Here is a 19,997-nt window from a genome sequence, read left to right as displayed (position 1 = left end):
AAAATTTCATAATTTTGTATCAATGTATTGCTCACTTGTTATATTTTTAGTAAAGAACAACTGAAGAGTGGAAACATTAGCGTAAGTGACAAAAAAAGAAAAAACACCYAAAACCCAAGAAGACATTTTAAATTATTTTACTTAACACAGTTATGAATGCTATTATTTAAAAGCTGGTTACAAGAAATTAAAATGACAACATTAAAATAGCATCTTGTGATCTACAATAAATCTCTCATCCAATAGTATCTTTTAATTTGATTGTGTTGAGATGATCTCTTCCAGGACTTACTCTTTGATTACATTGGGTATAAAATCAGGCTGGACTGCATCACTGAGCTCTTCTGCATACATTTCATATCTACCAGTCATCTGGAAAAGAAAACCACAGCTTAAATTCTGGTTTTAAGCTATGAAAGTACTTCAGTAGAAAATACTGATGTCTACCATTTTTTGACTCTGCTGTCAGCAACAGGTTTTTCATAGGTGTCCCTGAGGGTATTCGTGCTGCAGCGACTTTATCCGTTAATAGTACAAAATATTATCATTGCTTTGTGGTGGTACAGTAAGCTAAGAAAAGTAAGCACAGTCTGCAACACTGACTCTGTGAGGGGTGAATTGCTTCTTTCTTTCCACAGTAAATTTTAGAATGTAATGAGGACAATTTGTGAACTATTCTGCTGCTGATAAATTTAGTGAGAACATTATTCTCATGTCCTCTTTAGGTGTCACTGGATGCAAATAGCCGATATTGGAGCAGGTTAAATAGGTGACCATTCACTATCAAGGTTTTTCTCCAATGGGTGAATTATGACTTCATACTTCCTCACTACCCTGATACCAAGAACTACCTCTGTCTTGGCCACAAATGAGAAGGAAATGAATACTTCCTGTCATATAAACAATAGCCGCAGCAATCTACACCATCCACACAAAACTCTAATATGCTGAAAGCACAAGACTTGAAGACAACAAAAATAAACGTAATTTTATACAAAATAGCTAACAAACAGTCAGTTTTGCTTGTAATGTTTGTTTTTCCTACTCAGAACAATTGCTTTTGTTTGGATGCCTCTACTAAGCTCTTACAAGGAATGCTCCATCTGCTTCCTGACACACTACCTACCTCTACATTCTGCAAAAAGGCCCTCAGATTTTAGCAGTAAGGCAATATTAAACGCCAGCTTGTCTTAAAAAATAAAGGMTCTCTTGGCAAAATTTTAAGTATATTATGTCAAAAACCTTATTACAAGCACTGCAAAACACAAATACAGTTATGTATAGACAAAGACCTAAAATTATTTTTTGTCTTTAGTCCCCATATATTGCTCAGCAGCATTAACAAAGAAATTTAACTTTAGCTAGGAAATCACCAGGTTCTAGTTTTCATTTAAAAGTTTATTCAGCATTTCAAACTCACAGATAACCTGTATTTTTGTATCAGATTAAAATCAGAACATATTAAATGCTGCTCAATATTATAATGTGCAAAGTGGTTCCAGGTAAATTAGCTCTATAAAAGAGTGTCTCTGGAGTAATATTATTTGCAAAATTTAAGACTCCTTAAAAATGAATATTTTAACTGAAGAACCTACATATATTTTAATAGCTGCTACAYAGGAGCTTTAGTCTTTTTACTCTTTGTTAGGATTCAAATCTCATGTTGGTTTTAATGGTGGATAGGCAAGAGTTCTAGACTCTAGCAGTATTAAGGGCTAGAATTAAAGACCTGTCTCCACAGAATAATTTATGGTGTTTTCTTCATCAATATAGCCTATTATAGAAATTGTTTTCTTTTTTCTCCTTTTGCTTGTTCCTTGCCTTCTTTTTTGTAGTAGTACAATGTTTGTGAGGCCTGCTGAAAACTTGACCAGACTGAAAGAAGAAAATGCTTTTTTTTTTTTTAAAAAAAAAAAAAAACTATCGTCACTAAATCAGTATATAATACAGCCTCGTGGATATTGTACTAGTACAACCAAAAGGTTAACAMACTACAGTGCTGAAATGGCAATATCTTAAAGCAAGGCTGCTGCTGAAGAAATTTTATCAAATTACATCCTCAGGAAAGATGATCGAAATTAGTTTTGGCTGAGAATTAAAAAAAATAAAAAAAGAAGAAATGTTAAATCTTGTTAAAGCACTTTGGAGAGGCTTGCAGTCACCTAAATCTGGTTTAGCTTAATTCTACAGTGAGTTAGGATGCTTCAGAGATGAAYGTAGATGTTTCTTTTCTTTGTGGCTTCAACATGTCATCAAATTCAGGAAGTTAACTGCAAGAAGTTTGCATTCAGAAAGTTCCTATAAACAAAATGACTTAAGATTCTTGGGGTTTGGGATATTGTTATTTTTTTTAAATAAATTCCACAAAAACTGACAAGTAATGCCTATCAATGTATAAAGAACTGCCATATGAGGTCAGACCTAAGGTCATTCATAGCTCAGCAGTAACTGGTGTTAAGAACACAATATAAGAAAACTACATCCAAATGATACTTCCCCTACTGGTCCTTCAAGTTTGTTCTAGTATCATATGTACATAGGTCTTAAAAATGGGCTGTTTCTTTATAATCAGGCTTACCTTAAAATTCCATTTGTCACTGACTTGCCTGCAAAGATTTAGATCCATCTCTACCACCAGAAGTCCATCCCGAGTGCGAGACAGTCCTGGGGTTCTGCTGCCATCTGGTGCAGCTACGTAACTTGAGCCATAAAAATGGCCCAAGTCATGGTGTGCTTAAAGAAATTTTTTAAAAGCATATAATGCCATCTGTAAATACATATACAACTTAACATGCATTTTTCTCATAAAACTTGGCTTACAACTTCATTTGGTAGTTCATTCACTGCACTGTAAGCAAGACACGAACCTGAAGAGTCACAGCACGATCCTGAGGTAACTGTGATTTTAACTATTTCTTACCTTTTATTCACAGTACAGCTTTCACAAATATCAAAAATAGAAAAAAATACTGTATTGGCTTTTAACTTATGCATTAATTTGTTTTTCCATTACTATGTCTGCATCTAAGTAAGGGTTTTGCTTCCATTTTTATTTATCTAGTACTTAAATGAATGCTAATTGTCATATTTTTCCAAAACAACAGAAAGATGCACATTTTCAATTTTCAAAGCAAGATCAAAGGTGAAAACACTGGGATTTGAGGTAGATAAAAATCTTACTTAAAATTGCACAATTCTTAATTGTGCCCCCAAATCAGCCACTTCTGTTAAACTACTAAGCAAGACCTTTTCGCTCCAAAACTAGCTAATAAAAAGGCTCAGGCTCACACCAGATAAGCCAGAGGTAGTCATGGCTGTCACCGGACAAATTATTCTGTTCCAATGCACAACTGATGGAGCTTTTCACCTCACGACAACGTGGTTCACAGTCTCATACTTCTCTTGAAGTGCTGATTAAGCAATTTGTCAAACAGTTCAGCATGCACTTACTTAGCTTTCAGAACTCATCTTTTTTTTAGGCACATGAAAAATAACAAYGATGTCATTCACTGTCCTTTCTTCTCTTACTTATGAATTATAATTAGGGTTTGTATTTGCTTGTGATATTCTCAACCATCCCCTTTTTAAAACTCATGCAACAGAATAAAATTAGCCAAGAAAATTACTCCGAGGAAAACCCTGCTAAATATTTCAAATTTCCACTGGTCAGCTGACTCAGATGTTGTCATTAAGTCTTTTTATCCATTCAGAAATTTTTTTTCAGCCTCCAGCAAAACTGCGAAACAGCAGAAAACTAGTAAGGCTGAGGATATGGAATAGTGATAACATGTAATTTTAATTCAAACTCACAGCTCACACACTCTTTATAGAGGATATAGGCCAAATTATTAAGGGTTTGTAGCTCCCCAGTTCTTCCCACACTCTTCCTCAGTGACTAAGACCAACCAGTTTCTCCACCATTCACTTAGAATCAGAGGCTCAGCTAAAAGCAGTCATAGGAAAACATGCAATACGGAATCTCAATGACATAAGCAAGGTGTGCATGACCAGTGATAGAAAAAACCCTCTGATTTGCTTTTGCTGCAGCCATTTACATTCATGTACTAATTAGCCAAACTAGCTCTGTAGTGAAGATAAATATCTGCCTTCCAACACAGACTTCATACAGAATAGGAATTACAGTTAGAGAAATGTGACTGCCTAAGGGCCTTGAAACAGGGAGTGAGACAACAAGACACGAGTCTGCAGAAAGAACACCATCAGTATTTGGTAGCCATTTCCATCTTCAGTATCACATAGCTCAGTGTCCCCACCAGACACATGCACATGCCACATGATATAGATGTACAATTACTACTTATAAATAATAATAAAGGTTTAAATAAACCTTTGTATAAGGAACTCAGTAACTCACATGGATGCCTGGATCAGAAACACACATCTCACTATCCTCTGCCACTGCCCCAAGTGAATAGCAATAATCCTTGATAAACAAATTCATGAGTAATATCAATGTTAATAATCGTAAACCTATAAATAAATTATGTCATGCATGTGCTGACAACCCAGGTGAACCTTGTGGGGTTTCTGTCTTCCTATCCTACAAGACTGCATGGACTTGAGGACTTTTACCCCCTGGAAGTATATATAACTTCTAGTGACCAGATACCATCGTATCACCATCTTTTATAGCAAGTGCTTATTCTCTCCAGCCTACATAGCAGTAGTCCTGACTAAGGCAGGCATTGGCTACCATAACTGCCATGGAACAGATGCAGGTAGAAGAGCTATCATTTCTTCAGGATTTCCCAGTCAACAATTATTAGCAATGTGATTTTTGAACATACCTTTTCCACCATCTCCAGAAGTAAACGCATTTTTGTAGTATTCCTGAGAAATAAAAAGATTCTGTAGGTGGCAGTATAATTTCATTTCATTCAAGAAATCCTTACTGGTCTATCTTTTCTAGTGTAGAAGTTTATATAAGTCTACTAAGACTTTTCTGGCCTGTTATCAGCATTGTCTAAAGAAGTGAGTCATTGGAAGGGTCTAGTTTCTAGACTCACRTTAGAGACTATCCTGTTAGGATCTTATGATGGACTAGGCTGGAAAACAAGGTCTTTTGGTATGACTGCATGTTATTCATACACTTGGGCAACACACCTCCAAACAGTTTTGCAAAGGTGAGAAGAGGGTAAAAGAAGAGATATTTAACGAAATTCATATTTGCAGATCACACAAGGAGGCAAATGTATTCACATTAAAAACAAATCTGGATTTCTGCAGATAACTTTACAAAAGAAAGCTCATTTAGGGTTTTTGGTCTATCTGAAAACAAGACTGACCTATTGTGGGCAGTATTAGTTTTAATTACAGGATTTCAGCAGCCAGAAAGAGACAATATCTCGACAACAGCAGCCAGTTCTGTATCACAGTCTTAAAGATATGGTTCACTCATTCTGGCTAAGCAAACACTAATTTTACCATAGAAACTAGGAGAATTAGCAAAAAGGGTGTTTGCCTATTACAGAGAGAGCAATTCAGGAACAGGAAGCAGCTGCAATAGAAGGTAGATTGACAGCAACAAGGCAACTGGTAATCTCCCTGCTAGAAACAACGTATCACTGTCCACCTTCAAAGCACATTATAAACACTCAAGAGACAGAGGCCTTCCRCAGTAAAGGAATCTGTGTATCCTAGTGCTATTTAATTCACTCCTGAGAATTAACACACGCTGYGATACCAAAATCATGAAATGAAACAGCAAATAGAAGATACATACCGTTCCTACTCTGTTGATGGGACATGTAAAGCAGTGGTTAGCTATGGCAGCATTTCTTGCTTCAATTGGCCACATTGACTCACTGCAATATAGTAACAATACAGAAGGCAGGTACTCATTATTTGTCTACTTCAGAGCAGTCTTCTGCATTTGGATTATTTATGAGTGTGGGACACTATACTTTTTTTGTTGAACAAACCAAAGTTAGTTCCTGAGAYTGATCTTGCTGTTACAGTTTAAATGTCCTCACACATACAGCCAAAATAGAATTATTTTCTGCTCAAATATGGGTACAAACAATTTTATGCGATAACTTGGTAAATAAGGACTTTTCATGGCAAAAAAAAAAAACCATCACCTCTTAAGACTGTCAAAGCAATTAAAATTAATATAAAAGCTTTTATTCTACTAAAGAACGCAAAGGATTTACACATGTGCTTTCGCATTCCATTAATTTTCAATGATCCAAATAATATTCTGCAGCAAAGCAGTAAGAACTCTAAGAAAAGGAAAGGAAGAGTAAGCTGTAAGAAAAGCAGTAAAATAAAAGTTATCTTCCCTTTTCCAAATAACAATTTGTCCCTTTTTTTCCAAAATAATTCAGAAGTAGGTGTTGCAGGAGTGAATGAAATACAAAATTTATATGAATTGAAAAAAAAAAAGAAAGAAAAAATAAAATCCATTCCCATCTTTCCCATTTCTGCTATGAAACTGGTACATAAAATAACAATTTCCAGTAAGTTATTTTCTATTGGTGGGCTGATGAAAAAGAAAGCACGCTTAACAAATCATTCCCATAACTTCCCAGTTATTAGCTATTACACCAGTCACCAAATTTACAGAAAACCGAGAACTGGAAAATAAGGAAAAGAATTCCTTCTCTTTCACAACCTCCAGCTCCTTTCCAAACAGAGATTTCAATTCAGACTGATTTTTAAAACCAAAACACTCATCTTCTCATTAAACAGTTTGATACAAAGGCATCAGACTAGTTAATGGAAAGTCTCAGAGCCCCAAAACGAAGGTGATACAATTTGTACATCCTGTGACAAAATGTACCTGCCAGATTCTGAGTACTAAGACAGTTAGGCAAGTGTCTGACTGCCATTAATCTCCCAGGCAGACTCAAGAACCTTAAGAGATGGTCACTAGGCTGATTGAAAGGACTTGGTTTATTGCCTTTTTTCGCAATTGCTCTGAGTCTGGCTGCCAGCTATTCTAACAAAAAGGGATTTTATTGAAAAGCTCCTGCAAATTACTATTTCACATAAGAAAAGAAACAGGAATAAAAGCTATAGCCAAGAAGTTGCCCCAGAGACAGTTTTCTACATGGGCCTCAAGAGTCCTCTTCCTGCAATAAAAGTTATATGCTTAAAAACAATCAAGTGAAAGGCAATAATTAGGAGAGTCTGAAGCACCCAGAGTAGCAATGAAGTGCTGCATGAAGACAAGGTAATTTCTGTTTGCTCTCCTCCTAATGGACTATAAGTGGACAAACATCACAAACATTATTCTAGTACTGATATTCACAAAATGCCCCCAATGTATTGTGTATCGTTTTCCAGCATTACACAACCTAAATAAGACACTTTAATACTGAAAAATATTAAAGGCAATCTGAATGGCAGAATATTGAATCTAAGCCTCCCCAGGCTCACAAATATATGGTTCTCTGCACTAGAACTGCTTGTGGGTATGAAATATTTATGCCTCTGTAATCTGTTTTTCACAATTTCCATGCTTCCGTGAATGGTCTGCGTACTCAGAATCTTCTTCTAGCTGGTCAGCAACAAAAATTGATGTGAATATTCTCAAATCTTCTTACAGAGCTAGAAAAACTCCAAATTTGCATTAAATAGGTGAAAAGAGGGGACCAGAGAAATCTTAAAGAAAACATGAAAAAGATTCTCCTCTTTACAACTCTCTATCCTCTTGCATTCCTAGTTAGCAAGTCTGCATTGCTGAATACTTCATATGTTTAGGTTTACACAACTTACGATGGAAAAACTCTTCCTCTATGTTTATAACAATAAAAATGAAAGTATTCTGCAATTAGTGCATGCACACAAGCCTAGCTGAAGGGAGAGACAGGAGGAATGAGAAAGAATTTMAAATATTTTGAGAAGAGATCACTATGCTTTCTTTTTTGTTTGCAACTGAATACTATATTTGAATAATAACAACAACAAAATATGCTCCTTTTCAGTTCCTAAAAATCAGCTCTGGAACTGGAAACTCAAAGACAGTTTAGTTAGCCCCAAATAATGGCTTTAACTCATGAAAGAAGTGTCTTTGTTACAAAGAACTCTGTAAGGCCAGACCTCTTTCCTCCTGTACAAGGCTATCCACTTGTGCTGAAAAGGATAGCTTAAAATCTAAAGCATCTAAAATCCAGTGTAAACTACCATCACCTCCTCAGTCATACACATACAAACATCATACATGGTTAAATTGCTTTCCAGAGCCTACTGTTACCTGGAAGAAAAAAAAAAAAAAAAAAAAAAAAAAAAAAAAAAAAAAAAAAAAAAAAAAAAGGAAAAAAAAGAAAGAAAGAAAAAGCACAATTATTGTATCATGTATTAGGCTTTTGTGTTGACACATTCTGGAATCCTGCACCTCAATTTGCAAATAGTCTGATCTGGAATATGGAACTATTGAACACTAATGCAAAGAACAGAAGACAATGAGACTAAAAGGAACACATGGTGATTTCGTCAAAAGGAGTGGAATTAAAAACAATTGAAACAAACTTCTACAAGGTTTCTGCCCAAACTAAGCTTTTTTCTTATTATTTTACATCATGTTATATCCCAAGCAATATACAGCGTGTGTCAGAGACAATGCTGGAAACATGGTATGTTCAAAGGTTATTATAATGAAATGCAACTGATATAGAAACACAGAATATTTAAGATTTAATCCACAGATTAATCACTACGGGTTGGCTAAGAACTCCATTTTCTTAGCTCATGGAGTGAGTTTTCTTTTAAGAAATCAAGTCAATAGGGTGCAATTAATGTCAATCCGTATAAGATTAATCTCAAGGAAAAGTTTACACTAGTTTAGTCTGGTTCAAGAGGCCTGATAATCATAAAATTGTCAACAGTAAAATAGAAAAAAAMCAAAAACCCTTTTCTGAGAAAACGGTTTCTTCAGAGCTTGGCTCTGAAGACTGCAACCTCATAGCGTACTTACTGGTTCCTAGGTAGAGGATGGATCTGGCAAGATAACATAAATATAAATTACTACTGTCTATCATAAAACAAAATATTACAGAAAAAAAATTACCTAAAAAACAGCCATTAGCTTCCAAAAGCCAAGCTGGATGCTGGATATTTCTATCTCTAAAGGCAGAAGATATACAGCTTAAAGATATACAGCTTAAAGTTCTGGAAGAGAACCAGTGACTGTGAGGAGACTAGTAGCCCAAAACTCCAGATGAAGAATGCAGATACCTTTGTAAAGAAAAAGTAACAAGGTGATACCTGACATCCCAAGACCTCAGCAAGGTACCACTCTGGGGCCAAAGCAAGAGGCTCAGAGCTTCAGTTAACTAAGAAACTAYACAACAGCCTAAAAACAGGTTGTATTTTACCTCAGTGTTCCGATAGTGGCTGAAGGGTTAAAGATGATCTCTGCTCCATTGATACTATACATGAGCCAGTTCAGAGGGTGATGGCGCCCATAGCAAATATTCACTGCAATTGTTCCAAACTGTGTCTGAAACACTGTGTGTCCTGTATTTCCTTCCATATAGTAGGTAGACTAGGAAAAAAAAAAAAAGGAGCCAGATTTCTTAAAAAGAAAAAAAATCAATCATTGTTTTGACACTTCACAATGTCTGGTTACCAGCTTCAGAAGTCGTAAGACTGTGAGTAAGAACACCTTTCTCTAATACAAGTTGCAACAGAAGAGCAATTTAACAGAAAGTAGCTCTCTTAGGGTGATAAGATTGAATTCCAGCTTATTTCTGTTTCCCTTTACTCATACTACAGTAAGTAGTGCCTGACTTTGACACACACTCTTCCAGTAATACTAGAAGCTTCTACAGAAGTTTAAGAAGCTCACAAATTGGCAAACCTTAGGCACCTCTCTTAGTACTTTTACCATACAAGTAAATTCTCCAGAGAAATCACAATCCCCTAGTCTTATTAAATTCAGAGAATATAAACCCTGTAAAATGAACAAGGAATTCCTTTATGATCAACTGTTAACATGGATATTCAATAATTTTATGAATATTATAGGTGATATCAGTGTGTAGCTAAGATTGGTTATTTGAATTTCTTTATGACTATTGCTCTAAACTAATGAATGGCTTAAAAGAACAAGAAAAATCACAGGATAAATCTAGACAGCACTCCTTTTAGAAACTGGAATGAACTGTTGGCTTCAAAGATCCCATTTCCCATATGCTGCCAACTTTATCTCATCATATTAAACATTTCTAAACAATTAAAAATACACTGGTTCCTGTAAAAGGCAAGGGTGAAGAGAAGCAGAGGGCACTACTAACAGCTACCAAGAGGGACAAACTTCCAGACAGAGAGACTAAATGAAATCTATAGAACTGGGTCTTCCCAGGTGCAAGAAAAGGGTATGGGTGGAGTCATCCACAGTTCCCTGAAATCACTGACTTAACCTGCAGTGGTAGTCAAAAAGAACAAGATGTCAGGCATCAAAAGGAAGGGTACTGAGAATGTAACAAAACCCATAATTTTGCTGGTACATGAAAGAGCTTGAGCTCTCTGTGTAATTTTAGTATCTCAAAGACACACTAGAGATGAAACAAGCAAAGGCCACTAAAGTGATTAAGGGGATGGAGCAGCTGCCTCACCAGGGGAGGCTAAAAGGCTCAGTGTCTTTGGTTTGCAGGCAGAAGGCTGAGGGAGATTATAAATGAAATCTAGAAAAACACAGAGGCAGCAGGTAATACAAATGCAGAAATCCTGGAATGGCAAAAGTAGTGGGTAGTCACTGAAATTAGTAGTCTGGAATATATTTTAAACCAAGGGGTTTTTTTGTTGTTGGTTTTTTTTTCGTTTGCTTGTTTTTTTTAAACACAGCAGGTAGAGCTCTTCTGGAATTTGCTCCTACAAGAGCTTGTGAAGGCAGATTGCACCAGCAAGTTCAGAAGGGACTGGATAAAATAATGGACAAAAGGTCCACAAAAAGATAACAAAATAGCCAGGAAGGTACTATCTCAAAGTATATCTCTCAATATAATGACTGTGAATATCGACAGAGTACAAATGTTGCAAATTTGGCCAGACTCATTCCTAATAGTGTATCCTCATGATCATCTCAGAGGCAGAAGGTAGATAACCCACTGGTCTGACCCAATGAGGCATGTCTCCTACCATATGAGTGGTGTATTGTAAAATAATTCAATTTTTACTGAAACTGTCTGTCCACTGTACCAACCACCAACCACTGCAACTGGTCTTGAAGGGAACAGAACTCTAATGTCAGGCCTGCAGTAAGCACAGTAACTGCTGCGGAACAACCCAAGATCTCATCTCAGTGTAGGGGAATAGCATGATGGAAGAAACAGATGCAACTCTGAAGGGGATCATGTTCAGAAATCAAGAAGGTCTAGAGGTTCAGTCTGCTTGGTCAGTGCGATAATCTCATGTTTGTTATTTACTGCCAGGTCTCATGAAATTGTAGATTCCCTTGGGCACAGATTTTTATCTCCTTTCACATTTGTAGAGAGCACGCCATGTGGTGGGCACTCACATAATCCTGTTTCAAAACAGCTCTGCTGATTGAGTAACTTTCCATTTCTTCTTCTATTCTCAGTTTTCTTTCATTACAACAGGAGAAGAAAAACAAGAATGTTAATTGCTTCAGGGAATTCATCAATTCTTATTCTTTATTCCTCACCAGAGGTCACAATCATCTCCACAGCAACTAATTGTGATGTCTCAAGAAGGATTGATTTTTGTTTATTTATATGCCCTCCCACACATGGCTGAATAGGTTAGAGACCAGTCTCTTTCCCCTTTGCATTTAGTTCTCATTGATTCATCAAGGATGATTGTAACCAGGCTCCTTTTACAATATGTTCTATGGAGACAATCTACATAGAATAATTTTAAACTCATCCCTTCCTTGGGGGTAACTTTGTTGATTAAAAACAATAACAACAACAATAAAATAACAGAGATGATTATAATCCTTTCTCGTAGTCTTGTCTGCTTCAAAAGTTCCTCTATCAGAACTGGTCAGCCTTAACACAATTCAGAAAGCTGYTCTTACCTCTCTTGTCCTCAGCAGGATTAAAAAAATGATGAATAGAATGGGCAGAATGCTTTTCCTAAATGGATTAGTCAAAAAGTCAGTACTGTTTTAGGTTAACACTAGTTGCCTGTTACAATGCGATAGATACAATCTATTAAAATATTGCCAGCGTATTATAATGATTTCAGAGTGCTTGTTGTATCTTATGATAATTCTATAATTTAAGATCACAGGAACTAACTCCTTTTAGGAATTACAAAAACCCTCCAACACAACTATCATAATACTTCACATGGAAAAGTAAAAATATTTTATATTTTTAGCCACATTTTATAATTATTTTATAATTTTATAATACTTTTTAGAATTCTAAAAGTATTTTATAAATCTTCAGGTGTCTTTCATTACAATTTCATAGTTAGAAAAAAGAACATTCTTGGAATATGTTGATGCTCCATAGACCACTGTCTGGAAAAATAAAAGACATTGTATTGTAGTACATGCAACAAGAGGTTTTTCTGTTCTTGTTGTTGTTGGGGTTTTTTTTGGTATTTATACAAGAAAGGCATCAAGAATGTGCAAAGTGTCCAAAATTCATTTGTATTAATACTTTTATTTTATACAGGGTTGTTTGTTCTTGTTTTGCTAGCTAGAAGACAGCTCAGACAAAATAATACTAAAAATCAAAATAACTGTTAAAGATGGAAGTGAGGTTCGTGTCTGACAAGTCTGTGACAGAACTTCATTGTATAAAAAACTATTAACAGCCTCCTCTGAAGAAACATAAACCAGTATAATCAGGGAGTACAGGTCTAAACTTCCAGAGGTTTTAAACCACAAGTTTTGAGACAAGAAAAAAAAAACTTTAAAATTAATAAAAAGGCAGTCTGGGTTCTACACCCTCAGTTTAGTGACCAGAACATTAGGAAAGAGAAGAGAAGCAATTGCAGGTATGTAGTTCCCAGTGCTTAGGAAGAATGCCTCTGTTAATTACTCACTTTAGCTGACAAGGAGAGATTAAGTTAAGTAAAACAATGTATTTTTAGACTTTGGTTAATTTTTAATCCTGATCTTTCTGCTTGTGATAATTCTATGGATGGATAAACCCRTTTCAGACCAAGCAGTTACCTTCTCATATTGCTTTTATTACCAGCTCAGTTTCTGAAGCTGATTCTAGAGCAYGGCCTAAGAACTACCGAGGGCTTCAGTGGAAGTAATGTCATTAGTAAACAGAACATGCTATAAACCACTGGTTCAGTCAAAAGTGTAATGATTAAGGGATTCCACTCAGAGAAACATGACCATAAGAACTGTCATTTCCATAACAACCTCATGAGAAAAAAAAAGAGATCAAGACCATAAATACTGCTCATACCTGAACCATCAATCAGTTCCCTTCTAAATTAAATCAAGTTAACAAGTGCAAAAATTACCTGAGACCATCATGCAAAAAAATATAACACAGTTGTGACTTACAGAATTTTGTTTTTAAAATCCCCCATAGTTTCAGCATCTATCAGGGYAAGGAAGAATATGTGACAAAGATTCAGTGCCACTTGTGCTTTAAGGGTCATCAATCTCTGTTCTTGATAAATTAACTTACTGTAATCATAGAATCATAGAATCAGTAAGGTTGGAAGGGACCTCTGGAGATCATCTAGTCCAAYCTCCCTGCTCAACAGGTCACCTAGAGCATGTTGGACAGGGTTGCATCCAGGCAGGCCTTGAATATCTCCAGAGAAGGAGACTCCACAACCTCTCTAGGCAACCTGTTCCAGTGCTCCGTCACTCTGGCAGTGAAGAAATTCCCCCTCACATTCAGACAGAACTTCCTGTGCTTCAATTTTGGCCCACTGCCTCTTGTCCTGTCACATGGGAGAACTGAAAAGAGTTTGTCTCTGTCCCCCTGACATCCTCCCTTCAGATACTCACAGACATTGATCAGATCCCCCCCCTTGGTCTCCTCTTCCCCAGGCTRAACAGGCCCARMTCTCRCAGCYGTTCCTCACAGGGCAGATGCTCCAGCCCTCTGATCATCTTTGTAGCCCTACGCTGGACTCTCTCCAGTAGCTCCATGTCTCTCTTGTACTGAGGAGCACAGAATTGGATGCAGTACTCGAGATGAGGCCTCACCAGGGCTGAGTAGAGGGGCAGGATCACCTCCCTCGACCTGCTGGCAACACGCTTCCTGATGCAGCCCAGGATACCATTGGCATTCCTGGCCACAAGCCCCCAGCTTGTTCTGGTGCCTACAGTTATTTCTCCGTAGGTGCAGGACTCTACGCTTGCCCTTGTTGAATCTCATGAGGTTCCTCTCTGCCCAACTCTCCAGCCTGGCCAGGTCTCTCTGAATGGCAGCACAGCCCTCAGGTGTGTCAGCCGCTCCTCCCAGCTTGGTATCATTGGCAAACCTGCTGAGGAGGCACTCCGTCCCCTTATCCAGGTCGTTGATGAAGAATTTGAATAGGATGGGACTCAGTACTGAGCCCTGGGGGAATGCCACTAGCCACAGGCCTCCAACTAGACTCCACACCACTGATGACGACCCTCTGAGCTCTGCCTTTCAGCCAGTTCTCAATCCACCTCACTGTTCGCTCCTCTAACCCACTCTTCCTGAGCTTATCTAGGAGGATGTTATGCGAGACAGTGTCAAAAGCCTTGCTGAAGTCAAGGTACACAACGTCSACTGCTCTTCCCTCATCAACCCAGCCAGTCATTCCATCACAGAAGGCTATCAGATTGGTTAAGCAGGACTTCCCCTCGGTGAATCCACACCTGGGAAAACTGATCATATTTGTGGATAGTGGATCACATTTTCCAAAAATACATTACATTTCCTTTCTGTATGGCTTTGATACAACACACTGCAGACATAAACAAGAGCTGCAAAGTAAGACTAGCTTGATATAATCATAATACCACATCTTACCTCATTGAAATCTCCAATCCTTGGAATGTGATTTTTCCTACTTTTGCCAAGGATAGCTCCAGAATTAGAAATGACGACTGCAGTATTCCAAAGAGTTCCTCCATGTATTTCATCTCGCTCCAGGATTGGAGATATCACAACCATATTGTATTTCTTTGCCAGCTATGCAAATTAAGATAATTTTTTTATTACACATGCAAGCCTAGAGTAATTGATTATTTTCACCTTATATTCATAAAGCAGCATTAAAAAAGGGTTTTATTTTGTGCATTACATTGACTGTTATCAAGTGCTAATGCTTAATCCACACCAGAACCACTGGTATTGCCAGTTTCTTCAAAGATGGATATATCACTGAGAGCCTTCCACCTAAACCATTCAATTAGAAATGCAAGGTACTAACTGGAAAAAAATCCAAACAGCTGCATTAACACTACAGGGCTGACACATATCTATTCGGAGATATAACACGATGTTGATCCCTCTTTCATTCTCATATCCCACTTATGTGGATTTGTTTAACACCTCAGCTAGCTAAAAGAAAGTTCAAAAAGTTAYGGGAAAWTTTWAAATGTTATTATATATTAACTATAAATGTTAACAAATATGGGTGCGAGAGAGAAATACAGCACCATGTGACTGCTAGCTTACTAGTACTTTGCTATCTTTTTTTTATACAGCTTTTCTTTTTTTATATATTTCTCTGAACTTTCATAGTGTCAGTAATTCTACAGTGAGAATCAATCTATACTTGCCCTAGATCAGACGGAAGATAAAATGGCTGTCCACAGAAGGTTAAATTGCTCAGTTCATATCTGGACAAAGTTGACTCCATAACAACCCTTTGTGAATCCCTTACTACAGAAAATCATAAAAATTCCTTATTACAAGTTGTCAGAAGACAAAAATATACTCTGTCACTTTAATATATTCTGTCACTTTTGCAATCAGCAGTCTCTGAAGAATAAAAGCCAACTAACAAATTTGCCTGAATGCATAAAAAACTCTTCTATATTTTGTAGCATTTCACAAGGAGATGTAGAAGATTTTTGTGAAAGTGTTTCCTGTTCAGAAATGGCTATTCTCCTTAGGACCACATTTCATACTAATATTGTTTAATGCTCACTCATTCTAGCCAAGAAACATCTTTGAATAGAAATTAAAGACATTTGACTGGGAAATTGCTCCCCACTGTAAAATTCAAGAATAGATAAATGAGAAGTTTCATATAACTTCCAGGGTAAAAGTCAGTCCATAAATGCAAAGTAATTTAAAAATCAAATATTGAGTATAGGTACTGATGCCCATTTCTACTTCATTAGCTACTACAATATTTGTTAAGGAAGGTGAAAATTTAGTTTTTATCATTTCTATTTGATCAGTGGTAGAAGACTGGTATATAAAGAAATCCTTGCTAATCTGAGGCAGTTACTGGCTGGAGGGATGGGGTGTGAAGGTCAGTTTGGAGTGTTTTGTTTGGTTTGGTTGTTCACCTCTTGGCAGAATTTTGTCGTTGGCCCATCCTCTGCTGACTCGGCAAATTCAGTCCAAGGAAGCCTCTCTCTTGTACAAAATGCAAAGGGCATGGCTAGAAAACATCAATGCAAGGCAAACTTTGTAAGAGTATCCATGTCACTCAAGAGACACAGGGATAGTTCTGTTTCAAYGAACATATAAATAATTAAACACTTAAGAACAATACAACTTTTCCCCTGTTCAAAGGATAAAGCTTTTTAGTAATATTTTTAGCAAGGATGCGGAATGTTGGGCCCATACATAGCAAAATAGAAGAGAAAAAAATGCACTTACTGTGCATTACTAGCCTTACAGGAGGTGATGATCTMAAGTACATCCTAATCATTCCTGTACACTTTCTGCAAGTAAGCCGTTTTTGCAACGGGGTCTTCATTTTGGTTTTGGGTCCTATTAAGCTTCAAAGACTACTTTAATTAAAATGAATTTATATTTCTTAATATCTGTCTAGATGAAAAAAAACTTTAAGAGAAAAAAAATGAGGGAAGAATCACAAAGTATGACACAAAAAAGGAGTGGGACTATAAAATTATTGCAACATATACCTCTCCTTACAGACTTTACACAGATCTTCCATATAGTTCTAACAAAGAATCTTTGCTTTTGTTAATAAATAAATAAATAAAATAAAATATATTAGTAACAATCAACTTCTGTATCTTGGAAGATCTCTGTTGTTTGCCTACAAGACATATTTTGAGTACAGGACACCTGTTAAAAAAGAAAGAACGTGACCTCTGGCAAGCTATAAGGAATCAGAGAAAATACTCACTCCAAGCCTCCTGGAAACAAACTATGTTGACCCCACACATTGCTGCCACCTCCACAATTTCCTCAATTCGCTTGTGCAGTGCAGCCACCTAATTATGAAAAGTTTCACACAATAAAAAAAAGCTGTATGTTCTAACTCATTTGTATATTAGTAGCCTGCTTTTATCTTGTTCTGTACTTAGTCTCATTGCTTTCAGCTAGAATATCTCAGGAACTGATCATTCATGAGCACTGATATCAGAATTAGGATCTAAAGAGTTAAAAATAATTTTTTAAAATATAAATTTAGATGCTAAAAATACAGAAAGCAATCCACTGGAATTCTCAAATTCCATGGTTGCCACATTTAAAAATCTGGCAATTAATTTCTGACTGCCTTGTAAAGAGCTACAAATCTTAAAAGACCCAACAAAAGTCATCTTTTTGTTGCTCAATGGAAACAACTACCTAGCAATGTTACGAAAAGGTGAATTCAAAAATCAAGTACTCAGAATCTTACAATATGAGCTAAGGATAGTTCATTTCCTTGGTTATCTGCAAATTGTGCTAACACACATGGATCTTGGGACACTTTCTAGAAGTTATTAACCCCAAAGAATTTTCTCAGTCGTTTTGCCCTAATATCCAAGTAGATCATTACCAAGGAAAACAACAAAATGTTTATTAATTAAAAACCTTTGTTTCAAAATATTTTTCTTTGAGTGCTCTAGTTAAAGATGAGCACAGATACAGCATTCTATTCATACTTTCCTGTAACAATAAAATATGTACGTATCATAAGTCAACGGTTGTCTACAAACTCAACGGCTGTACACTGAGTTACAGAAGCCGTTGTCTGCTAGTTCTCTACTGTCTGTGAACAAAACTATTACTCCAGAAAATTTCATACATGTGGTACTTTCTTTTACCTTTTTTTAAAACAACTTTAAGAGGCAATTTCTACATAAGTGTATCATTTCAGTGTTTTTATGTCCAAGATGTTAAGAGATTACAGTCACCTTGTAACATGATTTGGTATACTGCTGCACAAAGAATACTACAGCTTTATTAACCCATGTTTATGCTATTGGATTCTCCTATAATTCAGCATTTTTCAGTTAAAACAAGAACTGCACCTTGGCTTTCTAAGGAGTGTGATCTCTTCTGAATTCAGAAAAACTATTTTTCTGTTTCATTTTACAGGCAAAGACTTTTCATTTACAAAAATCAGGAATTAAATATTTAGCTACAAGAAAAGTGCAAGTAGGTTGGGCAATTCACTAGATAAACATAACACAAAAACATTTCTGGGGAACAACAAAATTTCATGTGTCATTCTAATTTCTTATGGTATACTGTTTTAASAGAATGTTGGGCCCTATGTTGCCAGACAAACAGTAGGTATTTCTTGGTATTTCTGATTTTAACACCAACAACTGAAAAGTGGTATTTCTCAATTTAATGAAAGAGCTAGAAACAAATGGCCCAGATCCCAACTTCTGCACCTGGACTGCCACTGCTGTGTCTGTGGGAAGTGGAATTTTATTCTGTATCAGTCCTACTCGAACAATGCGTGGCCGCCTCAATTGCTCTGAAGCAGCTTCAAATCCATAGCCTTGTAGTTCAAAATCTCTTTCCTGAGCTGCTGATACAGCAGCAGCTGGCAAATAAAGTTTTCTGGAATAAAAAGGAAACAAAAACATTTCAAGCTGAGATACTCTCAGTTTCCTTTCTGGATGCAACAGACCCAAAGGATAACAAATACTGTCTACTCCTGCAGAGCCACCTTAGTTTCAAGCTCCCACGCCTCAGCACACAACTGTCAGAGGGAGGGAACAGTCAGAGAGCAGCAAAGTCATGTGCAGTCACACAGGTCTCCTCCATGGCAACAAAATCCCAGCCCTTCCTTTCATAATTCAGATTTCTAGTCACTCTTACCTTACTAAGAAATCAAGGAGCTCGTATCTACAGACTCCCACTTCAAAGTCCCAGATTACACTTTCCCTCCGATCTACAGAGGTCTCTGTTAGGTCTCCACTTGGCCAGCTCGCTCACCCCCAACTCAAACAGCCCCCAAACTACCCTCCCCCCAGCTCCTTTGCTTCACTCAGCTGCTCCCTCATACCACTTCTCTACTTCCCTCCTTCCCAGGCGAGAACACCCCTAAACTACCTCACAGCTATCTCACCACAGGCCAAGTTCCTCACCTGCCCCCTCCCCTTTTTTCCTTTCGGCCCTGCCCTGGGAACCCCCCTCACACTGGCGTCCTTCCCCGCGCTCCCTGGCTGAACGCCCCCTGCTCTAACCGGCTCCCTCCCCCGCAGCGCACCTTGCCTCGCCCCCATAGAGGATCCGCTTCACCTCGGCGAGGTCCTCGGGAGGGATATGCCGCTCCAAGCATGACTCGAGCGACTCCAGGCCTCCCTCCATGGCGCGGCGCGGGAGGGAGGGAGTGAGCCGAGCCGAGCCGAGCCGAGCCGAGCCGAGCCAGGCCAGGCCAGGCCAGGCCAGACACGCGGACCGTTGGGCACGCGCCCCCCCCCCCCGACCGTTACCGCCCGGCCGGACACGCCCCTTTCTCCTCAGAGCCGGTTTGGAGCGCACGGCTCGGCGCCGGCGCTGCGCCCTGAGGCCGCTCCGCCGGCCGCGACGCGGCACCCTCGGCGGCAGCAGCAGGGTCCCCTGCGGTCCTCGCAGGGCTGGCTGGGATGAGGGCCAACTCTGAGACACCCTGAAGGCTTAAACAGCCATGGAGGTGGCCATGCCCAGTCACTTGCCCCTTCTGGGCCAACCCCTCGA

At 37.9% G+C, this 19,997-nt stretch overlaps 1 protein-coding gene across 2 annotated transcripts; it reads right to left on the bottom strand.

Moving 5' to 3' along the window:
* Positions 1–121: 121 nt before the first annotated feature.
* UPB1 (beta-ureidopropionase 1) lies at positions 122–19,738 on the bottom strand. 2 transcript variants are annotated; one of them, XM_085305815.1, is made up of 10 exons: positions 19,528–19,737; positions 18,704–18,875; positions 17,221–17,308; positions 16,409–16,503; positions 14,916–15,077; positions 9,339–9,508; positions 5,744–5,825; positions 4,809–4,851; positions 2,579–2,733; positions 122–372 (listed from the first exon to the last, which is right to left on the bottom strand). In XM_085305815.1, the coding sequence occupies exons 1-10, from the start codon at positions 19,626–19,628 to the stop codon at positions 289–291; spliced, it is 1,152 nt and encodes a 383-aa protein (XP_085161941.1). In that variant the 5' UTR covers positions 19,629–19,737; the 3' UTR covers positions 122–288. The 2 variants fall into 2 exon arrangements, with proteins under 2 accessions (XP_085161941.1, XP_085161942.1); XM_085305816.1 differs by lacking the exons at positions 122–372; positions 2,579–2,733 and adding an exon at positions 4,392–4,444 and having other exon boundaries at positions 19,528–19,738.
* Between the last annotated feature and the right edge of the window lie 259 nt (positions 19,739–19,997).

This window comes from Rhea americana, unplaced genomic scaffold (genome assembly GCF_003343005.1).
Source record: "Rhea americana isolate MKP2758 unplaced genomic scaffold, rheAme1 scaffold_227, whole genome shotgun sequence".
Classification (NCBI taxonomy): domain Eukaryota; kingdom Metazoa; phylum Chordata; class Aves; order Rheiformes; family Rheidae; genus Rhea; species Rhea americana.
This window is presented reverse-complemented; position numbering and strand designations above follow the sequence as displayed.